At 42.5% G+C, this 23,212-nt stretch overlaps 1 protein-coding gene across 3 annotated transcripts in view; it reads right to left on the bottom strand.

The window, feature by feature from the left end:
* Cdh6 (cadherin 6) overlaps nt 1-23,212 on the bottom strand; it is a 137,272-nt gene that overhangs the window by 43,038 nt on the left and 71,022 nt on the right. For all 3 annotated transcript variants that reach the window (XM_057789587.1, XM_057789589.1, XM_057789588.1), the window contains exon 2: nt 19,267-19,634. In XM_057789587.1, the coding sequence (XP_057645570.1) occupies nt 19,267-19,494 (228 nt within the window). In that variant the 5' untranslated portion in view covers nt 19,495-19,634. The remainder of the gene's footprint in view (nt 1-19,266; nt 19,635-23,212) is intronic.

The following is a 23,212-nucleotide window of genomic DNA, read 5'->3' as shown; positions in this document are numbered from 1 at the left end:
GACCATTTCCTTGAGATATATTTCAAGGATGCGATGCTTTCAAGGACGTATCTGCCTCCAGAGCAAGCCTCTTAGCCCACTTATACTCAGTACATCTCGACTGGCCTCATCACCAGTCCCACAAATACTTCCTTACTCCTGTGTGTCATATCTGTAAAGACCAGTAGAAGGTCATGCTGGAGAGCACCTGACGATCCTGGAGAGCACTTGACAATCTTGGAGAGCACTTGTCTTCCTACCTCTTACACATAACATATATCTTGACTCATTATTTTCTGTTTCCACCACCATTTCTCTTCGATATATTTTTGCCCTCCAAATGTGCATGCACATGTACATGCATGCGTGCATGCACGCGCGCTCACACACACACACACACACACTTTCTTCTATTTTCCTGTCATTAGATCATTTTACAATCACATAAACATGGAAGATGCCACTGTTCTAGTTCAAACCTTTAGTGTCCTCTGTTTCCTTGGGACAAAGTCCTTTACATGGTGGCTTTTCATCCTCTCATTAGCTTCATTGCCCACCATCCTCTCTGAACAAGACCTTGCTCTTACCACACTCTGCTTCCTGTGGTTTTTAAGACCACATTTGTCTCTTTCACAGCTAAGTCTTTCCTCAGGTAGTCCCACTTGGCATAAATCCATTTGAGAGTCTTTATCTAGTTAATCCAATTCAAGTGCCAGAACTACTTACTCTTCTCTTTCCAGAGACACCTTCCTTCCATCGCTAGTCTAAGATTTTCCTCCTATGTACTTTCAACATATTTCCCACTAAACCAGCAGTATATTCTTTTTTTAAAAAAAAATGACTCGTTCTATAACTGTTTTCGTTTCCTTTTTCTAACTAGACCACATATCATGGAAGAATGCATGACATCTATCTGGTTCCTTCATTTCGATAGTCTCAGGACCCAACACACGGGCACATGATAGATGCTCAATAAATAATGATTGCAAACAACGACTGAGTGAGTGTCGTAAAGGTCATCTTGGATTGGACTTTGATGATGGATGGAGGTTCTGGCACATAACAGATAGTCAACAAATCTTAGCGTCCCCATCTGATGTCTTCTTGACTTTAGAACTCTGGATATCAAGAATATGCACACACTTTCAAAGTCACTGGATAATTCAGCAATCGCTGTCACATATCAGACACATGGTCTGATTTGAGCAATCCAAAGGAACAATTCAAGATGCTGCGTTGGATCTGAATAGTTTCCTTCAATAACCAATTAAACCTCAATAAAACAGAACAATAAAACTACCTTGCTTTATCTTTGTTGACAGGGCACAGAGCAGTTACAAATGCATTGATCACAATAAATAGATTTGGTGTTGTTCAGAGGTCCCCAGTCAGTCGTGAAGAAGCAGCCCTATTTAGGGAACTTTCTCAAGTATCACCCTATTGTATAAGGGAATAGAAAGTCCTCTGATTCACAGACATGTTGCTCCATCATAAACTAATTTAATGCTGTCAACCTAGACCGCTTAAAAAACATTTATTGGCCTAGAGGGTTGCAACAGGCAATATGTAAAATCATCTCATACATGTCTTTTATAAACTCACAATTTAGACTTGGGAACACTGACTCATAGGAAAAAGACAGGGAATAAAAGCAGAAATAAGACACTCGAGTCCCACTATTATTAGTTGGGAATGACAAGGTAGCAGAGAACCTATAAATAGGTAGTGTGGAACCAAAGAGTGCATAAACCCTTTGATGACTTAGGAAGGCTTCTTGGAGAAGCTTAGGTTACCGATGGGAGGAAAATGACTTCACTATCTTGTGAGAGCATGGCATGGTTTTAGGGCTGAGTGCGGGAGAAAATCAGAGGCAGCTTTGCATATGTGCCTGGGGTAATAAAACCCATAAAGCCAGCAAAAATAGAAACACTCCTTCTCTTGTGGTTCATGGTCACATTCTTTCTCACACTGACTCAGATGTACAAGGGAGGTGGTGTCTTTATTGTCTTTTTTTTTTTTTTAAATAGCTTATCCCTCAAGCCCTAGTCCCATTGAACACTAGGAACTCAATATAGTAGGTTAAGCATCGAGTCAAAGATTTGCTGCAATAACAATAACGCCTGCCTGATTCAATAGTGCAGTCTCCTTGGGTAGCTCTTTAGTTAAATTCTTGGCTGTCTGCCTTCCTTCTTCTAGTGCTTCTAAAAATTTCATTTTCTTTTAAATGCATCTGTGTTTGTTTTATGTGCACGAGTGTTTTGCTGGCATGTGTATATGTGCATCACATGGGTGATGGGACAGAAGAGGGCACCTAACCCCTGGAGTTGGAGCTATGGGTCACTGTGAACTGCTCCACAAGGGTACCCAAGCTTGGGTCCTCTGAAAGAGCAGCTGGCACTCTTAACCACTGAGCTGCCTCCCCAGCTCCCAGGTTTACTTTTGATATGCAAAGCAACCTGTGAGAGAATCTAGAAAGTTCTGATTCTTTTTTCTGGCAAAACTTAGGATGGAACTGCCTGCATAGCCTATGTTTCTTTTCTGTCATATCACATTCCCTTACTGAAAAAATGTGTTCCCTATATAATTTCAATAATAGAATTAGCTTTCATGACAGTGGAAATAGTTTGCCTTTGAAACATTATCTGATATGACTAATCTTTTGCAATTTTTCTGATTGCAATTTTGGGAAAACGATATTAAGTTTATATTATAGTGGTTCTTTTGGGAGTTTTGCTAAAACTTTTTTCTTGTGAATCTTTACATTCACCAAGGACATCACTGTGTCAAGCAATATTTTAAATGCCGAGTAGCAAAAATCTACTTTCTTGTTTCTGAAATCAGCAACACTATTGTCTCTCTGCTCTCTGTAACAAAATGTTTGGTGAGTCAAACTGTCTGTAAAGGAAGTCTAACAGTGGATCCTTGGTCCTTATTCTGGCCTCCAGTAGCACCTTTTCAAGCCATGAGAACCAAAAATGTCTGCAGATACTTAACCAATGTCTCTAGAAGCATAAAACTGAGATTATATGTGTGTGTATGTATGTATTGATCTATCTATCTATCTATCTATCTATCTATCTATCTATCTATCTATCTATCTATCTATCTACCTAACTACCTACCTATCATCTACCTACCATCATCTATCTAACCTATCATCAATTCATCTAACTACTTACCAACCTATTTTATCTATCTTACCTATCTACTTATCTTAATCTACTGATCTTTTTTCTATTGATCTATCATTCTATCCACTTATCTATCCTTCCATCAATCTATTATCTATTGTCATCTAGAGATCTATCTTTCTGTCTGTCTTTCTATCCTTCCAAATTTCTTCTCAATGTGTACCTTGTAAATTTCAATACAGTTAAACAACACAGTAAGGTTCTCTGCATTGGCTGAGGTTATGCAGGACCCCACCCAGTTTAATCTTTTATCTTCTGTTAGACTTAATAACCACTGAAACAGGTCTTGTGTTATGTGGAAGAGAATTTCTGACAAAGTGCTAAAAGCAAATGAATTTTAAAGTCAAGGCAGGAGAAATTTATTAATTCCCTTGACATTTATTTTTTACACCCAATACCTTGAATTTAACGTCAAAAGAACCAAGCATTTTAAATGAACAAAGCTTTAGTGTTATAATAGCGGCAACAGGCAGGATATTGGTGTCCCTGGTCCTAATTGCCAGGACCCATCACCTGCTGTTCTGGGTAGCAAAAGTACATTGTGCATATGGTTAATTAAGATAAGGTCTTAAGATGGGGGTGGGGACGAGAGATATTATCTGGGATTACTAAAGCAAACATGGTGTGAAGAAGAGTGTCAGGGACGAAAGGGAGGAAGGCGAAAGGAAATTTGATAAAGCTAGAAAGGCACAGCCCTGGGGGACTTTGGAGATGCTAGCTATGCAAAGAAATTCAAGGTGGAGAAGTGGCAGGAAAACAGAGTCTCCCCTAGACCCTCCAGAAGGGTCCTAGGCTGACTGAGAACCCACTGTATAGCCCAGGCTAGCCTCTAAATCATGGCAATCCTCCTGCTGTAGCTTACTGTGTGATGAGATTTCAGATAGGAGCTACCATTTTTTTTTTTTTATCACCAGAGGAACAGCTTTGAGCCATTGCTACTTTAGTCCAGCGACACCCATTCCAGACAGCTGAACCCTAAGGTTGCAAGGTGGCACCTCCACACAGTTCAAAGGCACTACCTTTATGGTGATTTGTAACAGCAACAATAGAGACCAAGAAAAGAATCCCCTGTTTTGGGAGTTCCTGGTGAACTAAACTGTACAAAGTCCTTGAAGCATCCTCGTGAAAGGGTGGAAGCCTAGCCCTCACTGAATGCTTGCCATGATTCAGGCACGGCACGCACCCTTCGGGTGTTACATCATTTAAATCCTGCAGTGCTTCTAGGAGGTAACCTTTAGTTTTTACTCTCTTTCTCATTTTTTTTTTTTTCCCAGAATTGGTAACTGAGGTCAGCGGGGTTAAGTGATCCACTTCGAGTTACAGGGAGAGCCTGGAATGTTACCAAGGTATACGTGCCTGGCTCTGAAGTCTATGCTTCTTTCATTAGGCCGCACTGCCAAGGCAGCACCCACAATGACTATGTACATTCTGAATTCATTTAATATCTTAGGCCCCAGGATAAGTGATTTGTAAATTTTATTGGCATAAATGGTACAAACTGTAATAGATGTTATTGTTCATTTGGGATTTATCAATTAAACAAATGCCTGCTTGGTTTATTAACCACATGAAGTTATTTCCCAAAAAAGGCATTGTTTATTGCTTTTTGCTCGGTTCCTGAAGTCAAGGTCTTTCTTGTCTTGGCAGACTGCGACATTAGTCTCAGCTCCTGCTTAGTATAACATTTTCATTTTCAAAAGCCAGTGGTAAATCATGCTGCGAGCCAGATACCCAGTCAAAAATTGATTTACTAAGGCACTGTACCTCACCAGCTCTAATCCTATCTTTTGGCCTCAGAGTATAATCTCTTCAGTCATTTGCCAAATCTGAGGACACACACACACACACACACGTATAGACACACATACTCACATACAGACACACACATACACACACACTCACACACACATGCACTCTCTCTCACACACACATACACACACATATACACACTCACACACACACACATGCACATTGCCCTCTATTTGTCCTTCTCTGACACACATGTCTTATAGGAAAACATAAATAGATAAAATACAGGCATTTGAAACTAATGGACTGTCCCCCAAATGTATTGTTCTTGAAAGGCACAAAATAAGTTGGATATTATATCTTCTTTGCGGACCATGGCTTAGTACCTAAAACGCTAAAGCTCTATCTTTATAAAAGCAGTAGTTTGCCGGAGGGAGGGATCATTTCCTCCTCAAATTCATAGCTCTCAAGCATCCTGAATGTGCTCAATAAATGCTGTTTAAATTGAATTTCACAACCTGCTCATACAGTCAAGGGGGTAACACAGGGACAGTCCTAGGAAGAAAGATTCTGAGCTTCTTTCTTAGATTTTCTTGCTTTGGAACAAGCTATGAGCCCTGCCCCTTCCAAGGGAACTATGAAAGATCAGTGAAGAATGGCTGGTACTGTCTGATGACCATGCTGACTGATGGCCATGCTATCTGATGACCACGTTGTCTGATGGTCACACTGTCTGATGGCCATGCTGTCTGATGGCCACGCTGTCTGATGGCCACGCTGTCTGATGGCCACACTGTCTGATGGCCATGCTACCTGATGGCCATGCTGTCTGATGGCCACGCTGTCAGGTCTCCTGAGTTGCTGGTGGCCTGAATGTGAATGCTTTTCTCAAATTCTCAACCTTTGCGCTATCACTTTGCTTGCCACACATCAACAGTAGTCTTTGCTACGCTACTGTCTTCTCAACCATATGAAATAGGCGGAGAGCGTTATATTTGGTTCTGTGATTACACCTGGATTCTGGCCCAGGGTCACTGTTCTGTTGGTGACAACCTCTGGTGAAGGTCCCAGCTCCTCACATGTGAAAGGGCTGAGTCTTTCTCAACTGAGTGAATGTTGACCTGGGGCACTTGAGGAACGCTCACACACATGAGAGTAGTTTACAAACTTCTGAGCCTTGCACCACGAGGGGAACTATTTTCCTTGTTCCTCATCTTGCTGCAAGTTTCCTGCAAGGAAGATCTGCTCAGAAAACAGTCCTGCTGCCTCCTGACCTGTCAGGGGATGACCCCTCTTCTGCTGCGTTCTGTTTCTGGGGCTTTCTGTCCAGTGCCTGCTGCTCTGTCAGGTGTTACTTGGCGGTTTGCACTGCAGTCAAAACTATGGCTGTCACATCACGATTTTACAACTCAAGCAAGTAATGGCTAGACCCTTGACAAGGCTAAATGCGAAGAAAGTACTGCCAGTCCAGTTTGCTGACACCATTTAATTTTCTTGGCTTGATTTAAAAAGCTCTTTTACTGCAAAAGGCAGAGGTAACCACGAAGATCATAGCTTTAATCCAATGTGAATAGCTAGCCCCTTTCCTCTTTTATATATTGAACAGTTGGGAGAATAGCTAGAAAATGCAAGATGCAAACATGGCAAGAGTGGCTTGCTTTATCTGGCTTCTAGGGGGGAAGTAGCTTTCTACAGGAGATATAATTTATGGCTTCTCATCTCTGCCACTGTCACGGCCACCATTACCACGACTGCCTCCACCACCACTTTCATCAGTGCCAAACCAAAAAACCAAGCCAAGTCAAGCCAAACCTAACCTGTGGCTATCTTAAGAAAGGAAGTGAGCCAGGTCCTTATGTTTTATAATACATGATGTATGTTAATACTTTAAATCACTGTATTTTAAGGCAAGACATTTTGCACGTCTTCCTTCCTGTTCTCTTGCAATTGTACTCACAAGTAGAGAAATGATTTAAAATGTGGCTACCTAGAAACAGTGATTTTTTTTTTCTGTGAGAACTCTAAATATATTGGTTACAAGATGTAGTTGGCGATAATCATGTAGACATTTTCTGTCCCTGAACTCCATAGCTGACATTTTTGACATCACACTGCTTTCCATAGCTGACATTTTTGGTGAAATAATTGCCATCAGCAGTCTCAGGTCCTACATGAGTTCTCTGGCGATGTCTTTTGAATTGTCTGCACGTGGTAGCGTCTTAGGACTCTGTGTATGTGCATGTGTGTGGGTGTGTTTGTGCATGTGGAAGTCATAGGATAATCTTGAGTGTCATTCCCTGGGAGCCCCCCCCCCTGTGTGTGTGTTTGTGAGATGTGTGTGTGTGTGTGTGTGCATGCACATGTGTGTGGCGACCAGTATCCAGCTCTATAACTTTCCACCTTCTCTATAGCCTTGAGATGGGGTCTCTCAGTGAACTTGGCTCTACCTGGCTGGACAGGAAACTCGTGGCTATGCCTGGCTTTTATGTGGGTGCTGGGATCTGAATGGAGGCCATCACGCTTATGCAGGAAGGGCTCTTACTCACTGAGCCATCTCCCTAACCCTGCCTTCTGTTTTTGAGACAGAGTTTCTCATAAAACTGGTTGGCCAGTAAGTCTTGAGGATCTGCCTGTCTGTGTCTTCCCAGAGTGGCGATGACCAGCAGGTACCACCCTGCTTGCTTTTTCCTTATCTTTTTTGTTATGGGCTCCAGGGGATCAAACTCAAGCTCTCAAGCGTGCAAGGCAAGCACTTTACTTACTAAGCCATCTCCCTAGCTTGCTCCTTAAGAAGTTTTTTTTTTTTTTTTTTTTTTTTTTTTTTTGGTTTTTCGAGATAGGGTTTCTCTGTGGTTTTGGAGCCTGTCCTGGAACTAGCTCTTGTAGACCAGGCTGGTCTCGAACTCACAGAGATCCGCCTGCCTCTGCCTCCTGAGTGCTGGGATTAAAGGCGTTCACCACCACCGCCCGGCTGCTCCTTAAGAATTTTAAGAACAAGAAATTTTATTCCTGTTGATCAACTCTGACTTTCTCTGGTTTTGTTTCCAACTTTCCTCTACTCAGACCCTAAATATTGTCTGACTTTTATTTGTGAGTCTTAAAGGAGCTGACTTTTATGACGCAGTATTCCTTGTTGTATACTCTCTCCTTATTTATCTTGTGTATGCACGTCTAACCCTGCTGCTTTGGGTTGTTCTGGTTTACACAGAGGGAGTTCGGGTTTTCTCCAGCGGTATCGTAAAATATGTGTACTATTCCTACATGAACTACGCAGAGGTAGTTTCCGTACAAAGACCCTCATAAAAAAATTTGGTTTATATATTTATTATCTAATACTTCCTCAGACTTAAAATAATTTAGTCAGCTGCCAACCAAATAACGCAAAACAGCATTGCCTTGGGCTGAGTGCCGTGAACTGGGAGGCATGAGAGCAAAAGTCTAGCATCATGTCAATAGTTACTTATACCGTACCATGTGTTTCAGTGAGTGAATGGGAAACGTTCTCTGTTCACGCGCACAGATGGAAACCATGGAAGTAATAACCGTGTTAACTAGCTTGGCTATGGCAGCCATTTCAGTGAATACACACATCAGAACTCCCTATTGTATTCCCTAAGAACACATCTATTTTGTAAGTGTGATGTGGTGTGTGTGTGTGTATGTGTGTGTGTGTGTGCATGGTGTGGTACACATGTGGAGGTCGGGGGCACCTTCAGTTGACTGTATTTAAGACAGTGTTTCTTGTTTGTTACTGAGTGTGCCAGGCTAGCTGGCCTGTGGCCTTGAGAGAATCCCCTGTCCCTGCTTTCCTTTTCTGTAGGAGCACTGGCATTACAAACACTCGCTACCCCACCCGGAGTCCGGGGCATCTGAACTCACACCCCTTTAGATGCACGGCAAGTCTTTTACCCCTGCACAATCACCTTAGCTCCTCTATATAATTTCTGTTTGTTAATTATACTTCACTAAAGCTGGGAAAATTGGGAGGCAGTTTTTTTAACAAAAAATTAAAATTGTAACCATAATGCATCAAAAGAATAGGTACATTTAAGAGAAGTACTAAACCTATGGGAGGGAGTATTGAGATAACAAAAAAGATTTGTATCTTTGGGCAACATCGTAGTTTTAATTCAACTAATATTTGGCTTTCTCCGATGCACAGATCTGTGCCCCGCACCACTGGGAACAGAAAAATTAATAAGCCATTCAGTCTGAGGTTTTGCAGAGTTTACAAAGATTTAAGTTTCAAAAGTATAAACTCAATATGTGAAATAAAATTGAAAGAGCAGCCTGTGACCGAGTAGGGAACACTACTCCATAAATTTAAGGTCAAAGTTCATCTTCCACCAGGCATCAATTATTTCACTCTTGAGAAGGTGAAACATCCAGATAATTAAAAGATTAAATCGACACTAAGTTTTCACAATAGAACTTCAGTTCAATAATAAGTAGATTATAATATATAAAAACTTAACTTACATTATTATGCTTCATAATAATGGAAATCATTTTTGAGGGGTCAGATGCCTTAAATAGTTGACAGGAGAAAGAAGGAAGGCCTGGGTGTGTTTTAACGTTTCATGACAACTGAAATCATGGAAATTCAAAGTGATAGTGTGAACTGGTGGTTTTAAAATCAAATTATAAATACTCTTATGGGGCAGGGTCTACAAAGTGAACCCCGCTGTGGTCAGACTCTTCTGTGGTGTTTCGGGGGTCACTCACTCTCCTGTAAGCAGCCCCTCACCCATCCTCTGAAGGTGTGCTCACTAAACTCGTTGTTTCTCCATGTTACTCTTTGGTGGGATCATACTGTGGCTTGGTGTTGGTTCCCTATAAGGTTAGGGTGTAAGTTTATTTAAATCTCCTCAGGCAAAACATTCCTCGAACACCTTCCTGTTGATACAATCTTAGCACTCTGGATTGCTGTTGGTAAGTTGCGTCTCTATTGCCTTGCTGCTATGGGAGCAGCTTCTGGCCCACGTTGTTTGACCTCACAGGACAACCCTGGGCATCGTGACCATTGTTACTCTTTTGTTGTGTTTTTCTTGTTCTAAGATGGTGGGCATATTGATCTCCTGTGAAGTCCCTTTAGTAAGTAGGACATGCCCAGTCCTTTCTAAGTCTCTCTGTGCTAAATTTATTTAATCTTCACCGCACTAATTTCATTACTCCTGTCATTTAGCTGTTGAGAGAACAAGGGACCAGAAAGAGGTTAACTATGCCCTGTATTGCACACATAGTCGGTGATGCGGCTGGGCTCGACCACAGTCAGAGTACAGCATCAGTGCACACCCTCTAGTGAATGACTGGAATTGGATGAGCGCAGCGCTTCTCTCCCCAGCTTATTTTTAAAAGGCTGCAGTGGAGTTTATCTTTTTCAACTGCTTCCTTACCTCTAATCAATATTCCCTTTTCCCTTTTTCTTCTTTTGAGGTGTGTGTATGTGTGTGTGGCAGGAGGTTCAGCATTAAATTCTGCATTTAAAGTGGCATTTTGTTTTTTTTTCTACACTCACAATTGTGTTTTCAAGTTCTTTGAAAGACATCAACTCACCTACAATACTTGATACACTTCACACATACACATATTTTAATCTTCTTAAAGCTTTCTCTCTCTTTACACACACATCAAAATATGACTTAAAGAACCTGTATATTCCCCATGAAAAGAGTTTTTTAAATATGATTTCTCCCCTTATTCCAGTCTATAGTTATCAATTTGATTACCTATATTAACCTTTGAGAAAATCTTTTACTTTTGCTTTTTTGTCAACAGTGGCTATTAAGGGGTTGGAGATATGGCTTAGCATATAAGAGCAATGGCTGCTCTTGCAGAAGACCTGTGTTCAATTCCCAGTACCCATATGGTGGCTCACAACTATCTGTAACTTCAGTTGTAGGGGACCTGATGCCCTCTTTTGGCTACCACAGGTACTGCATGCACACAGACAACATGCTGGCAAAATACCATACACATAAAAATTAAATAAAAATAAATAAACAAGATAGTGGCAAGTTATAAAACGTCTCTTATTCTATTATGATAACATCTGTATTTCATTTTTACCTTCTTTGGTGCCTGATGAAGTTTTGAAGTAACTCTGAAACCTTTACTACGTCCATGAGGGTTATACTTCACTTAACTTTGGTTAGCCACAATATGCAATCTTACGAGGATGAAGCTTGAAAATAGGCCTGTTACAGGGATACACACTTACCCCAAAATCATCCTCTTTAAAGTTATGGCGGCACACTGAAGTCTAAGCATGACCTGTCCTGGAGAAAGCCGTAAGAACGGGGCCCTCACCTAAACCTGCTTGTTTACCTTTTGGTAAACGGTGGTTGGTGTATACCTTTGACTAGAGAGCTGACGGTTCTCTCAATTTACAGTTCTGACAGAATACATCTGATTAGAGCATACCCTCGGCTCTTCCTGTCAATGGAAGTGAAGAAAACCAGTGGAACAAACCAGTTGTTTGGAAATACACCGACAATTGATTACATTAGGAACTTACTACTTGATTTTTGAAGTGAAACTCATTCAAAATCATAAGTAGGAGTTTCAACTTGAAAAGAAATGTAAGCTGAGCTGTTGGCATTCTGTGTATCCAGTGTAGAGAGCCCGCGGTGTGGCATACACGGAACTCAGACGCAAACCAAGTATTTTCATGTTGTGATAATGGTACCAAGTTAAGGCAACGAATAAAGACACACTTTGCAGTGTTTACAAACAGAGAGCAGAGGATTTGTTTGATGAGCTTGGGAGTGCCTATGACTGACCCCTGTTTAGCTTGTGTACCACAAAGGCAAGATAACTACAGCAGACAGGATCTGAACTCTGAACTCTCTTTTATCCTCCCTGATCCCTTCCTTCTGAACAGCAAATTGACTTCATGCAGGGAGCTCTAGGGGTCCCCATCCTAATGGAATGGAAGTTGGAGGTTTGAGGATTGCATCTCCATTCGCTTTCTGTGTGTTGCTTGGCTCACTCTACAGCCAGCACAGCCCAACAGTTAGATGCCTTTGGGTTCCTGGTCAAGGTCAGAGACTGAAATGTTTCTGCTCTCTACTTGAGCTGCCAAGCACAGAGGAGAGTCTAAAGGTCAGAGGGAGGACTGCGGCCACACAAGACAGCTTCTCAGAGTCGGATTGCAGATTGAAGCTTTTCAATTTTTCAAAATTTTATTACTAATGTGAAATCAGCTTCTGGACAGTGGAAACAAAACGCATTTGACTGCCAATACCGGCAGCTGGGATGTGACCGCATGGACCTTGCTGAAGACCAATCAGTGAACGAGTGTCTGCAATCACTCTCTTAAATATACCAACGAGTTGAAATATAAAAATGTGAAATGACCGAGCATTAAATTTAAATGATGGAGAAGAAAGATGTGCCCAAGGCGCTTGCCCCGAGTCAGGGAGAGAAGATTGTCACAGGCCATTGAAGCAGAAGAGAAGTGTGGAGGTTATCAAGGGAAAGGAAAGACCTTGAGGAAAAAAAATCACAATGACCAGAAAGATCGCTAATTGTGTCTAACTGTAAAATGCTGACCTGCTGTGACTATTTTAAATATCACTGATGTGTGCTGGGAATGACAGTCAAGACAGAGAGCTGCACCGTCCTTTGAGAACTAGTTTTTACAGCAATCCTCCCTCTCTACACTTGGGTCTTAACCAGTTAGTTCTCAGTGTGGTACCCAATGGCAAGGCATGTTCTTCTTTTTTTTTTAATTGTTATTTTTGCTTTTTAAATGTATGCTTCCAAATGGACCTGTGAAGTCATGGGCGTATTGGAAAGGAGGACTAATGCAATCCTTAGGTGGCCCGACAGTGGATTCTGTCTGCTAGGGTCCTAAGAATGTGAAACCCGGCCTGAATAGCTTGACTTCTCTGAACCTCGCTGACCACTGTGTAAAACAGCAACAATAAAGAGTAACTAGGCATTTGTGTATTGCACACAGCCGTTTTCATCTGTTTCCAGATGCTGTAAAAGAATGTCTGTACCTGGGTGATTTATGGAGAGAAGTTTGTTTGACTTTTAGTCCTAAAAGATGGGGGAAAAAAAAAAACAACAGGAAAAGACCACAAGAGATTCTGCTGAGGACCTTGTGAGGCTTTGACTTGCTGCAGAGAGAGAAAGGGACAAGTAGCTGTGGGCAGAAGAGGGAGGCACTCGGGAACAGATGTTTTATAAGGACCTATGTTTATGACGGCTCACTCACTTCCCCATGAGTGACCTCAATTCCCTTGTGAGGTGAGAGTTGCTACAACACAAACCACTAGAGACCCCAACATCTCTCAGTGCCATTCCATTGGCCAACTTTGGCACGAGTTCTCTTGGGAACAGAACACAGGAGGGTCCAGCAAAGCAACACACTGAAAGTGCTGGGCAGAGAGTCTGGGCCAAAGCATGCTCAGAAAATGCCAGCTCTGGCCTCATTTTGATCGACACTGCTGCTGTTTGAAGCAACAAGTGGCTGAGCGATGCTCTGAATTGCCTATTGAGTTAGTGCCAGGAGGTTCCCTCTTTAGCCTAGGCTCTCTCTGAACGTGACACTAACACGGGGATGAGAGATACTGGTGCCTTAAAATATCGATAAAACATCGCTGGTTGTTGACTAGCTTTGGACCACATAATTATAGGAACAAATAATTGCTCATCCCTAATTTTAAAGGTGTGTATGGCTGAGGGCGTTTATTTTTATGGGTTGTTAAAACATTACTGTCTAATTACCAGGAGAAGAATGGCTTCTAGAATTGGGTAGACATTAATTTTAAAGACTCAAGAGACAGCTCTATCAGGACCATTAAGGCCTCAAGTAGAACCTAAAATTTCATGATATTAAAATACGCAGCGGATCAGCTATTGGGAACTCTTTCCCCTCCCTTCACCAAGAAAATCCACTAATTTCCCAAAGGCAACAGAAAATACTTCTAAATGGACACAGTCCACTAAATTCCACACACAGACCTCCTGACATGCCACTAAAAGGAGCCCCACTTCAGACCCTTCTGGCAGTCTGTCTCTCCTGGGTGTTGTGTGGAGGGGCCAAAGAACAGCCCAGAAGATCAAGAGAATGAGATTTACCACGGGCCGTGGGGAACGTGTGTGAAGCTTTTGTAGAAAGGTAGGCCAAATTCAGAGATAAAGAACAGAGCGAAACAATCACTCCCCCGCACCCCCAACATTCATCTTTGACTAGTGATGCCGCCATCTTCGAAATCTGGCCTCTGACTATGGCTACCCATTCTCTTCTCGTATGGAACAATCTCCAGTGGATGCCAGCTACGGAGAAGCTAGATTCCGTGAAGTTGGCCCAGGGTTACAGGGATTTTGGGGAAGGAAAAATCGAAAGGCTTTCTTCCCCATTTTCTATGAAGTTTACGTAAGCTAGAGATCAGACAAGTGGATGCCGAGTCAAGTCGAACACTCTCCCTTTGCCCTCTAACAAAACCCACGTGCTTTGTGTTTTCTGGGTCATCAGTGCCGCTTCACGTTCTCCGTTGTCGAGTCTCTAAAGTTCGGATTCTTCGGACTTCTGACTTTTGCCCTTTTCGTGTTTGCAGGCAATTACCTGGGAGAGCCAGGTAGCTCTCCCTCTGCCCTGAGCGCTAACTCCAGCTCTGTCTAGAATACGGGGTTCAGACAGCCTTCTCAAGGGGGCTTTGCCTAACCTCAAAGCCTGGCTGACCTCACTCCTTTATTTTGCCCTAACCCTTTGTGGTTGTCACTTTCCCACTGAACGGGGGTGGGGGGGGTGGGGGGCTTTCGCTGTCGTGACTGACAGTTGTAGCCCCTAGGGCTGTGGTTCTGGAAATTGACAACATGTCAGAATCATTAGTACTTAATTAAAAGCCAACTAATTCAGAATCTCCAGGGAGTGGAGACCCAGGCAAAGCATCTTTAAAAAGTGGCAGTTCTCAAACTTTTAATCTGCAAACTGTTTGCCGGGGGACCTCCTTAAACTGCAGAGTCTGCTCAGTAAGAACTAGGTAAAGCCCGAGAATATGCCTTTCCAACAAGGTTTGATGAATGCCACTTCGCTGAAGCACCTCAAGGTTGCCCCCCCACCCCAAATCAGTCTTACTTATACCCTCATTCAGGTTTCCATCTTAAGCTAACAAATTGTTACTGAACCCAGGACTCTTCCTTCATATCCTGCGAGCTCTATCTGCCGCCATGATTTTAGGTTTTCCCATAAGGGCATCCCAGTTCTGTCTTGTTCTTGTGTTGATGCTAATTTCCCTGGCAACAGAATACAGTGCAAGGCAGAGGAACGTGAGGGCAAGAGGGCAAAGGTGACTGTTGCTCCTTGGCTTCTGAGTATGGATCTTATAGTTCCCTTCATTGCTGCCTCAGCCCTGGTCTCTTTCCTTGCTGGCTCTTGCCATCTTCTGTGTCCCAGAGACCCCTTCCTAAATATAACTCCAGCAGCACAGACACTGAGAGAAACAATTAATAAATGGGACCTCCTGAAACTGAAAAGCTTCTATAAAGCAAAGGACACAGTCAACCAGGCAAAATGGCAGCCTACAGCATGGGAAAAGATCTTCACCAACCCCACATCAGACAGAGGGCTGATCTCCAAATTATACAAAGAACTCAAGAAATTGGTCATCACAAGAACAAATAATCCAATAAAAAAATGGGGTACAGACCTAAACAGAGAACTCTCAATGAAGGAATCTAAAATGGCTGAAAAAGACACTTGAGTAAATGCTCAACATCCTTAGTCATCAGAGAAATGCAAATCAAAACAACTCTGAGATTCCATCTTACACCTGTAAGAATGGCCAAGATCAAAAACACTGATGACAACTTATGCTGGAGAGGCTGTGGGGTAAAGGGAACACTTCTGCATTGCTGGTGGGAATGCAAGCTGGTACAGCCCCTTTGGATATCTGTCCCTCTTCCTCTCCACCTTCAGCCTTGAATTTTTATTCATTCCCCACTGTCCCTGTGACTCACTTTGACCAGATCAACACAAACACAAGCATATGTCCACACGGGGAAATCTTTTCCTTCCACTTTAAGTACTGCTTGTTTAACTTCACGCCTCTTCCTCAGGAAGTTCTTCTGTCTTTCCACATGGAGATCAGATCTATCTCTTTAGTTTTAGGCAAAACTCCCGTAGGCTCTGAATTACTGCCGGCCGCACTGATGACACCACTAAAGGTTGTCTTACAGCCTGTATGTAGGTTCACACATCAACTAAACTACAGTCAGTGACTCCCAGAGCTTGCACCGAGGCAACCTGGGTGTTGCAGGGCACTCAGCAGGAGAGATGGTACAATGTCCTGGCCATATGGTAGCTCCTGACCTCTGCCCACCAATTTGCCATTACTAGCTCAAGGCAGTTCACTGATTTTACAGAAGGGGGCACTATATTCCTTTTGATGATGTCATATGGAGGGCTGGCATTCCTCTTAGTGGTTGAGACTGGAAGTGTCTACAGCTCAAATGTCAGGATAGAAAGGGCAGCTGGGCAGGAAATCCAATCTGTTTGAGGTCTTCAAAGCCATGTAAGTCATTGTGATTAAGGATGAAATAAAAACACTAGTTTTTGTTAACTTATATGTATTATCCCTTCAAAGGGGGAGTGAGCTGTTAGAAGAGAAAGTTTCATTGAGTTGTTTTAGTCTAACTATATGCTACACGAGACCAGTAGATACTTGTTTCTGTCAAGGCCAGCCTGAGACACAGCACTGTGCCCTGAGAGAACGTTGGCATCTCTGCCTTAGTTCAGTGCTTTTCCTCTAAGGTTCCCAGACACAATTTGTCTGGCATAGCCTCCCCGTCTGTCTTTTCTTCCTAGTTAGTGGGAGTTAAAAGTTGTCCCGTGTTGTCACACTGAAGGTCCTTCGTGTGTCTCCCCTCCTTTTGCTTTTCTTTCTTTTGGAGATTTTATTTTGGGGTGTGGGGAGTGGGATTGAACCTGGGGCCTTGACACATTTGACAAGCACCCTACCACTGAGCTACCTCTCCTGCTTTTCTTCTGTCTTCTTGTAAAATTTATTCTTATTTTCTTCTACTTTTAATTAGAATAAAAAGCTATTTGTCTGTTGGCATCACATTGTGGCAGAGACAGATTTGGGAAGCTTTGCCACCTCAACAGTTTGAGGATGACTCCTGCATCCCCTGCAGCAGCACTGGCTGGAAGGGCAACGTCAGTTCACGTTTGTGATCATTTTTTTTCTCTCTAGCTAATATTCCCTCAAGTATTATGACTTCAAGGAGGAGGAGGGTCAACAGAAAAGGGTAGACGACAGAGAGGAGAGAGAAAGGGAGCTGTATCTTGCTGCCAATAGACTATCCAGATGCAGTGTGTGTGGGGAAAGCCGCCATGGTTGTGGAGGGGTTTCGCCATTAATTGGCACACTTTCCTGCCACCGGCATTCGCTAATTACCTTATTTTGCTTCTGTGGTATTAGCAGTGTTATAAAACTCAATATTCCATTTTCCTTCATTATACATAGGTTAGTGGGACATGTCCAAAAAGGTTCTCAACAATTTTACTGTGCATTGGCCAATAGTGGCCATCTCACTAATGTTCCCCTGCAACTCCACCTTTGTGTGTGTGTGTGTGTGTGTGTATGTGTGTGTGTGTGTGTGTATGTGTGTGTGTGTGTGTGTGTGTGCAGCTACCTGAACTTCCCAGGAGAAGAAACCAAAGCCCTGAAGACTCATTTACCTCCCCCAGGATCATGGCAACTGGCAGTTTAGTGATGCAGGTTTGGGTCTGTACATCTGTAGCTGGCAACTTTCCCCCATCACAATCATAATCATAAAACCCATTCTTGTGCATTTTTATCCCATTGCTGCTGCTCCCGTCCTGGACTTTGGGACTCTGTGGTATTATTGAAATAAGATGGAATCAGTATTTGTGAAGAAAAAAGTGGGGGAGGTGATTTCAATCATTTGACAAAGTGCTTTTTAAAACTTAATCTTCTATGGTAATAATGCTATTTGCATTGTGAAAGTGCTTCAAAGATAAAAAAAACTATTACTCTATTAACACAGTGGTGTTAAGTGGCACAGAGGAAATGAAGTCTAAGCAGGGAAGTGTCTTCCCTCAGTGGTCCCAGCAGGTGTGAGTCGCAAAGCAAATTGGTGACAAGATCCTTGGGGCATCAGTGTTTCTGTTCACCGGCTCTCTGGGTATTTTTCTCTCTTACTTTCTTCCACATTAATAATTCACTGCCCTGGAACATTGCCTGGCTACCTCAACCTAAGCCTCCTTCATTTATAGTGGTAAATACTCAAGGAGGATATTTGCACAGAGTTATTCGGGGAGATTTGATCACGGATTAAAATGTGAACATGCAGCCTTGGGAACCTGCACAATTTATGCTATTTGCCTGATATCCTGATGAAGGTGTTTTCAAATCAATCATAGGCAAGGGCATTTTAGCATCTATATTTTTTTATGTTCATTCTCAGTTTAAGAGATGTGTGACAATTACTTTCTTCTCCTTCCAGCTCATGAAATGCAGAATCTACAGGCTAGGTACTGGCTACCCTGGCTTGTCTTTTACTTCTTTGCCCAGGTCAAATTTTCTTCAGCAAGAAAGCTGGTGACAAGAGTGGTGGCTGACACGTATCGTGACAGCTGAAGGATGCTGCCTCTCCGTGTGAGCTCCAGGACTTCGCTCCCCACTCTGCTTCCTAATCAATACAATGGCCAGACCTCGTTACCTAGAAATAACACCTTTGTGTATCATGAATCTTTCATCAGTCTTGCTACAGTTAAATCCTAAGAATTTAAGACACCCGGTTCTGGCCAATTATCTGGGATAAGCTTAACCAGTTCCACTTGTACCAACAGTAACTTCTACAACTAACCTCTGGGGCTGAGTTTGGCCAAGAAAAGGTGACTTTTGTTCAGAGAGCAAAGGGTGCTGGGAGAAAGAGAGTTAAGAAGTAGTTAAAGGGGACTCAGACTCAGAATGCTTGCTTTCAAATTGAGAAAAAGGACTTGCTCTCCTTACAGCAAATCGCTCTCTTTCTATTTTTAATAGACCCTACTTTACAGACTAGCTGGACCCCATTTTTCCAGCTCAAGTAAAAAATTAAAGGGTTTATGATAATCCTCCATGGATGGTTGTGGGCGGTTCGTTTTCCACCTGAGCATTCTCTTTCTGTTGCACTGCTAATATTTCTCAGCTTCTTGCTACACTTTCATCCCGCAACTACTCAAGCGAGGAGAAAAAAAAAAACAGTCTTACCAGATAAGCAACAATTCATACTGTATTGGGGAATAGTTTACACCTTCCTGTCTGTTTCTTAGCAGTAACTTCTTTGGACTTTTAAGCTTAGACTGTCAAAGCACCCAAAGGAATCCTACCTTGCCCACGTACTGATAATCGGATCCTGTGTATTCCTCCAGGAGGAAGAACTGATTCCACATCCAGCTCCTTTTCGAACGGCTCAGCTCATTCCTGCTGTTCGCAGAGAGCTCCAGGGCCCTCCTTTTTGCTGGGAAGCCACTAGTCCTTTTGGATAAGGGGCTTGAGAAAGTTGGATAGGGCTGGCCGACCCAAAAGAGCAGCAAGAAGTAGGGATAAGTTCTCATGCTGATCGGTGGCAAGGCAGGCACGCGAGACTTTGGGTAGGGAGTTCCCCTTTCCTTAATGCGTCTCTTTTCACTGCACTGGATCCAGGCTCATTCCTCCCCTCTTCCTTAATGTTCTTTGCTTGGCGCACAGAAAGTATCTGGAAAGAATAATAACATATCAAGCAGTTTTAGAGATGCTTAAAATTCAGTGTTAGAGCAAATAGGCAGGAAAAAAAGAGCACAGGAATTTGAATAGCAAAATAACAATAAAAAAAGTTAGCTATCAATTTTGAAAGAAGGAAAGCAGTCTTTTTGGGCACACAGAATGGGATATGCAGAAAGGGAGGCACAAGCCCAGCAGGAAATGCTCTTTCTGCTTTTCCTTTTATATCTCTTACGGATCCGACTTTAAGTAATAGCTTCGCTAGAGTTCAACACACCACGATGGATCATTTCACTACTCGTTTGCTTTGGGATATGTGGGCCGAGATCTCGTTAGAAGCAACGCGCTTGGGTTTCTGATTCTATTTGCATATTTATCTCCACGAGCAAGTCCAAGGCAAAGAATACCATACCATAGACGATTTAAATTCAATTGAAGGTGGATCATTTGGAATTCTTCCTGGAGTGCACCGAGCACCTGCAATGTGCCAGGCAGGAGGCGAGGCAGAATGTACTCTGCAGACACTTGGCTGCGGAGATGGATCAGTCGGGTCAAATAAGGCTGGAAAACACCATACGCCTTCTCTTCAAAAATGCAGATTTGCAGAGGGAAGTTTCCAAAGTGATATATATATATATATATATATATATATATATATATATTACATCGGTGTTAACAAGCTTATATTTAATCCAAAAACTTTGCAAACTTGACCCCACCCCCAAACTATGACACCTATTTACTCTATGAAAAAATATATAAAATTTATATTTAAGAACCCTGAAATGTACTTTATGTTGGCATATTATCATGTATTGTTTGAGCTCATTGAGAAACTTAGTTTAGAAATTTAGTCGTCTCAGACTGTCACTGAAGATGCCTTGTCTGGGGATAGGCTGCCCCCTTAACTCTGTAACAGGGAGGAAAGAGACCAGAAAAACAGCCCAAGAGTAGAAAGCATTGTGTCTCAGAGAACAGCTACTAGGTGAGCCATTTCCACCCGAGGTGATTATCGTCTGCTCCATGTCTGGAAATCGCCAACAGTGGAAAGCGGAAGTTGGATGTTGAGCTGTGAGAAGTTCATCCATGAGGAGAAAGCTCAATTGGGAACTCCAGCCGGCTGCTTCAACGTCTCCAGTCAATTTTTGCTGGATGTTATAAACCCTGATTTGATGGTTTTGCATTTGCTCTTTCTGTCAGGCTACTGTAGTCCTCTCTGTTGGATGCTGCGATTTCCTGATTTGATGACACTTTGACACTATCTGCTGTTTCTACTTGCTGTTTATTATTTTACTTCTGTTTGTGATCTGCTTAGTGAACTCACTCCTGTGTAACCAAAAGGATGGATATGGTAGATCATCTTCCAGATCACACAGAATAAACTCGTAAGAGATAAGGAAGTAATATTCCAATTCCCTTAGGAAATCCTTGAATTGTGTCTCTAAATTTCACTTGTGTTATCAGCAATCAAATTCCTCAAATAGTTTTTGATTATCCCAAACACACTAAGCATATCACAGCAAGGACCACTGACTGCGAGATTTTTGGAAAAGTCAGCTATTAAACAATGTGGGTAATTATTTTCCATGGCAAATATTAATTTTCAGGGACACAACCTATTATTTAAAAAATCCTGGAGCCAGACTCTTGGCAAAGCTGTCCAGTTTGAGTCAATGGCTTATGTTTTTGAAGTCATACATGCCACGTCTCCTTCCCACACTCTCCTCCTGTCTCGACCTCCAAAGGGTGCTGGCATTACAGTCCTGCCCTGCCATGTCTGGCCTACTTTCCCTGAAAAAAAAAAAAGAATCCAAAGAATCCAACAGATGACACACTTATCATACTACTTGGACATTTTCTTGAATAATGTACCAATAGCTACAAGACCATCACAACGGTCAATGGGTGAGAGCATCGTCTTTGAACCACACAGATAAACCAAACAGGTAATTGGTCCAGTATTTTGTTTCCACTCGATCCCTAGCATCCTATCACAGGGATGAATATAGCTGACAAGGATTTTTAGCTTTGTGGTGTTGCTTTTCCTCCCAGCCATGAGTAATTATAGACATTTGCCATGGTCCTGAAAGTGCTCTATTGGGAGGGAGGTGAAATATTCCATCATCTTCAGCACTTTCAAAATTTTATTCGATTATTATGCATCTTCCTGACAGCAGGCTGGGGAAGTTGAAAGATCCACAGGTGACAGAGTTTGCGCTGTGACTATTAGTCAAGCTGGAGAAATGCCAGGCCTCAGTATACGCTCGCTGGGCCTCAGCCTGGGCACAGGTGCAGGGTGACCGGCGCGCACTGTTCGGTGGAGATGACTCCTCCTTCCCTTGTTGGTGGGAGTAGGGAAGGGACCCGGAGAGCATGTGGAGAAAAGCTCCCCAGAGACATTTCTTCATTTTTAGAAAGAGAGATTATACTAAGGTTGATTCAGTGAAAATTACATTTTTCTTAATTTCCCACGTTCGCCATTCTTTGCAGAGATGATTCCTGCAGTGAGGAATCACATGTCTGTTGCTCTGCTCGGCGTGTGCCCCGTGGCACTGGCAGGGGAGGGGGCTGCAGAGAAAGGAGGTGTCAGCTCCCGAAAAGCCGGCTCCTAAAGGCCATTTTAAAGAAAAATCGATCCCTGTGGGCGTTGTATGCAAACTCTACAAGCTGTTGCCACTTGAATATTAAATATTAGTTCTTTTTTAATACCACAGATACCAAAATGTCAAGTATTTCATTTTTTTCCCCTTAGTTAGGAACGAGCTTTTAAAGTGATGCAAATTTAAGCAGTTTCCGTGTTCGCTGTAATGTTGGTATCACTTTAATCCAGTTCCTGGATCCATCTGACAGGCGGAGACCTAATGAAGAATTCACTATGCAAAGCAGAATGACAACGATCTGCTCCTACTTGGTGTCAGTGTTTTAGAAGCGTATATTTCCATGTAAATTAATCTCTATGAATTTGGAAAAGTTAGGCGTAATTCCATTTGACCCCCGTTTTTTCTTTTGTTCTTGGGGTTATTTTAGTATCTGCTCCACAGAGGGGCAGTTTGAGGAGCAAACGGGTCATTGTGTGCAGAGAACCTGAAATGGTGCCTGACACTTAAAAGTGTGTTGCTAAATACTACTGTTATTTTTGTTAATGCCATTTGCATTGCAACCACAGATCCAAATATATCCACACTGGAAGAGTTTGAAGGTGGTCAGGTTCTTCTTAGGACTAAATTTTTTTTTTTTTTTTTTTTTTTTTTGGTTTTTCGAGACAGGGTTTCTCTGTGGCTTTGGAGCCTGTCCTGGAACTAGCTCTGTAGACCAGGCTGGTCTCGAACTCACAGAGATCCACCTGCCTCTGCCTCCCAAGTGCTGGGATTAAAGGCGTGCGCCACCATCGCCCGGCTAAATGTTTTTCCATTGTCCAGAATTCTTTCAAAATTGAGACTCGGGTTAGACCCATTTGTTACTTGTTCACCTTTGGGTGGCGTTCAAGTCAGCTCTGACAGTTATGGTACTTAAAGAGAAAGCAGATGTACCCTATCCGGATGGCCACTGCTCATGCAAAGGAAGGAAACTTGG

This window comes from Chionomys nivalis, chromosome 15, assembly GCF_950005125.1.
Source record: "Chionomys nivalis chromosome 15, mChiNiv1.1, whole genome shotgun sequence".
Classification (NCBI taxonomy): Eukaryota; Metazoa; Chordata; class Mammalia; order Rodentia; family Cricetidae; genus Chionomys; species Chionomys nivalis.
The sequence above is the reverse complement of the archived record's forward strand: the minus strand, read 5'-3'. Positions and strand labels throughout refer to the sequence as shown.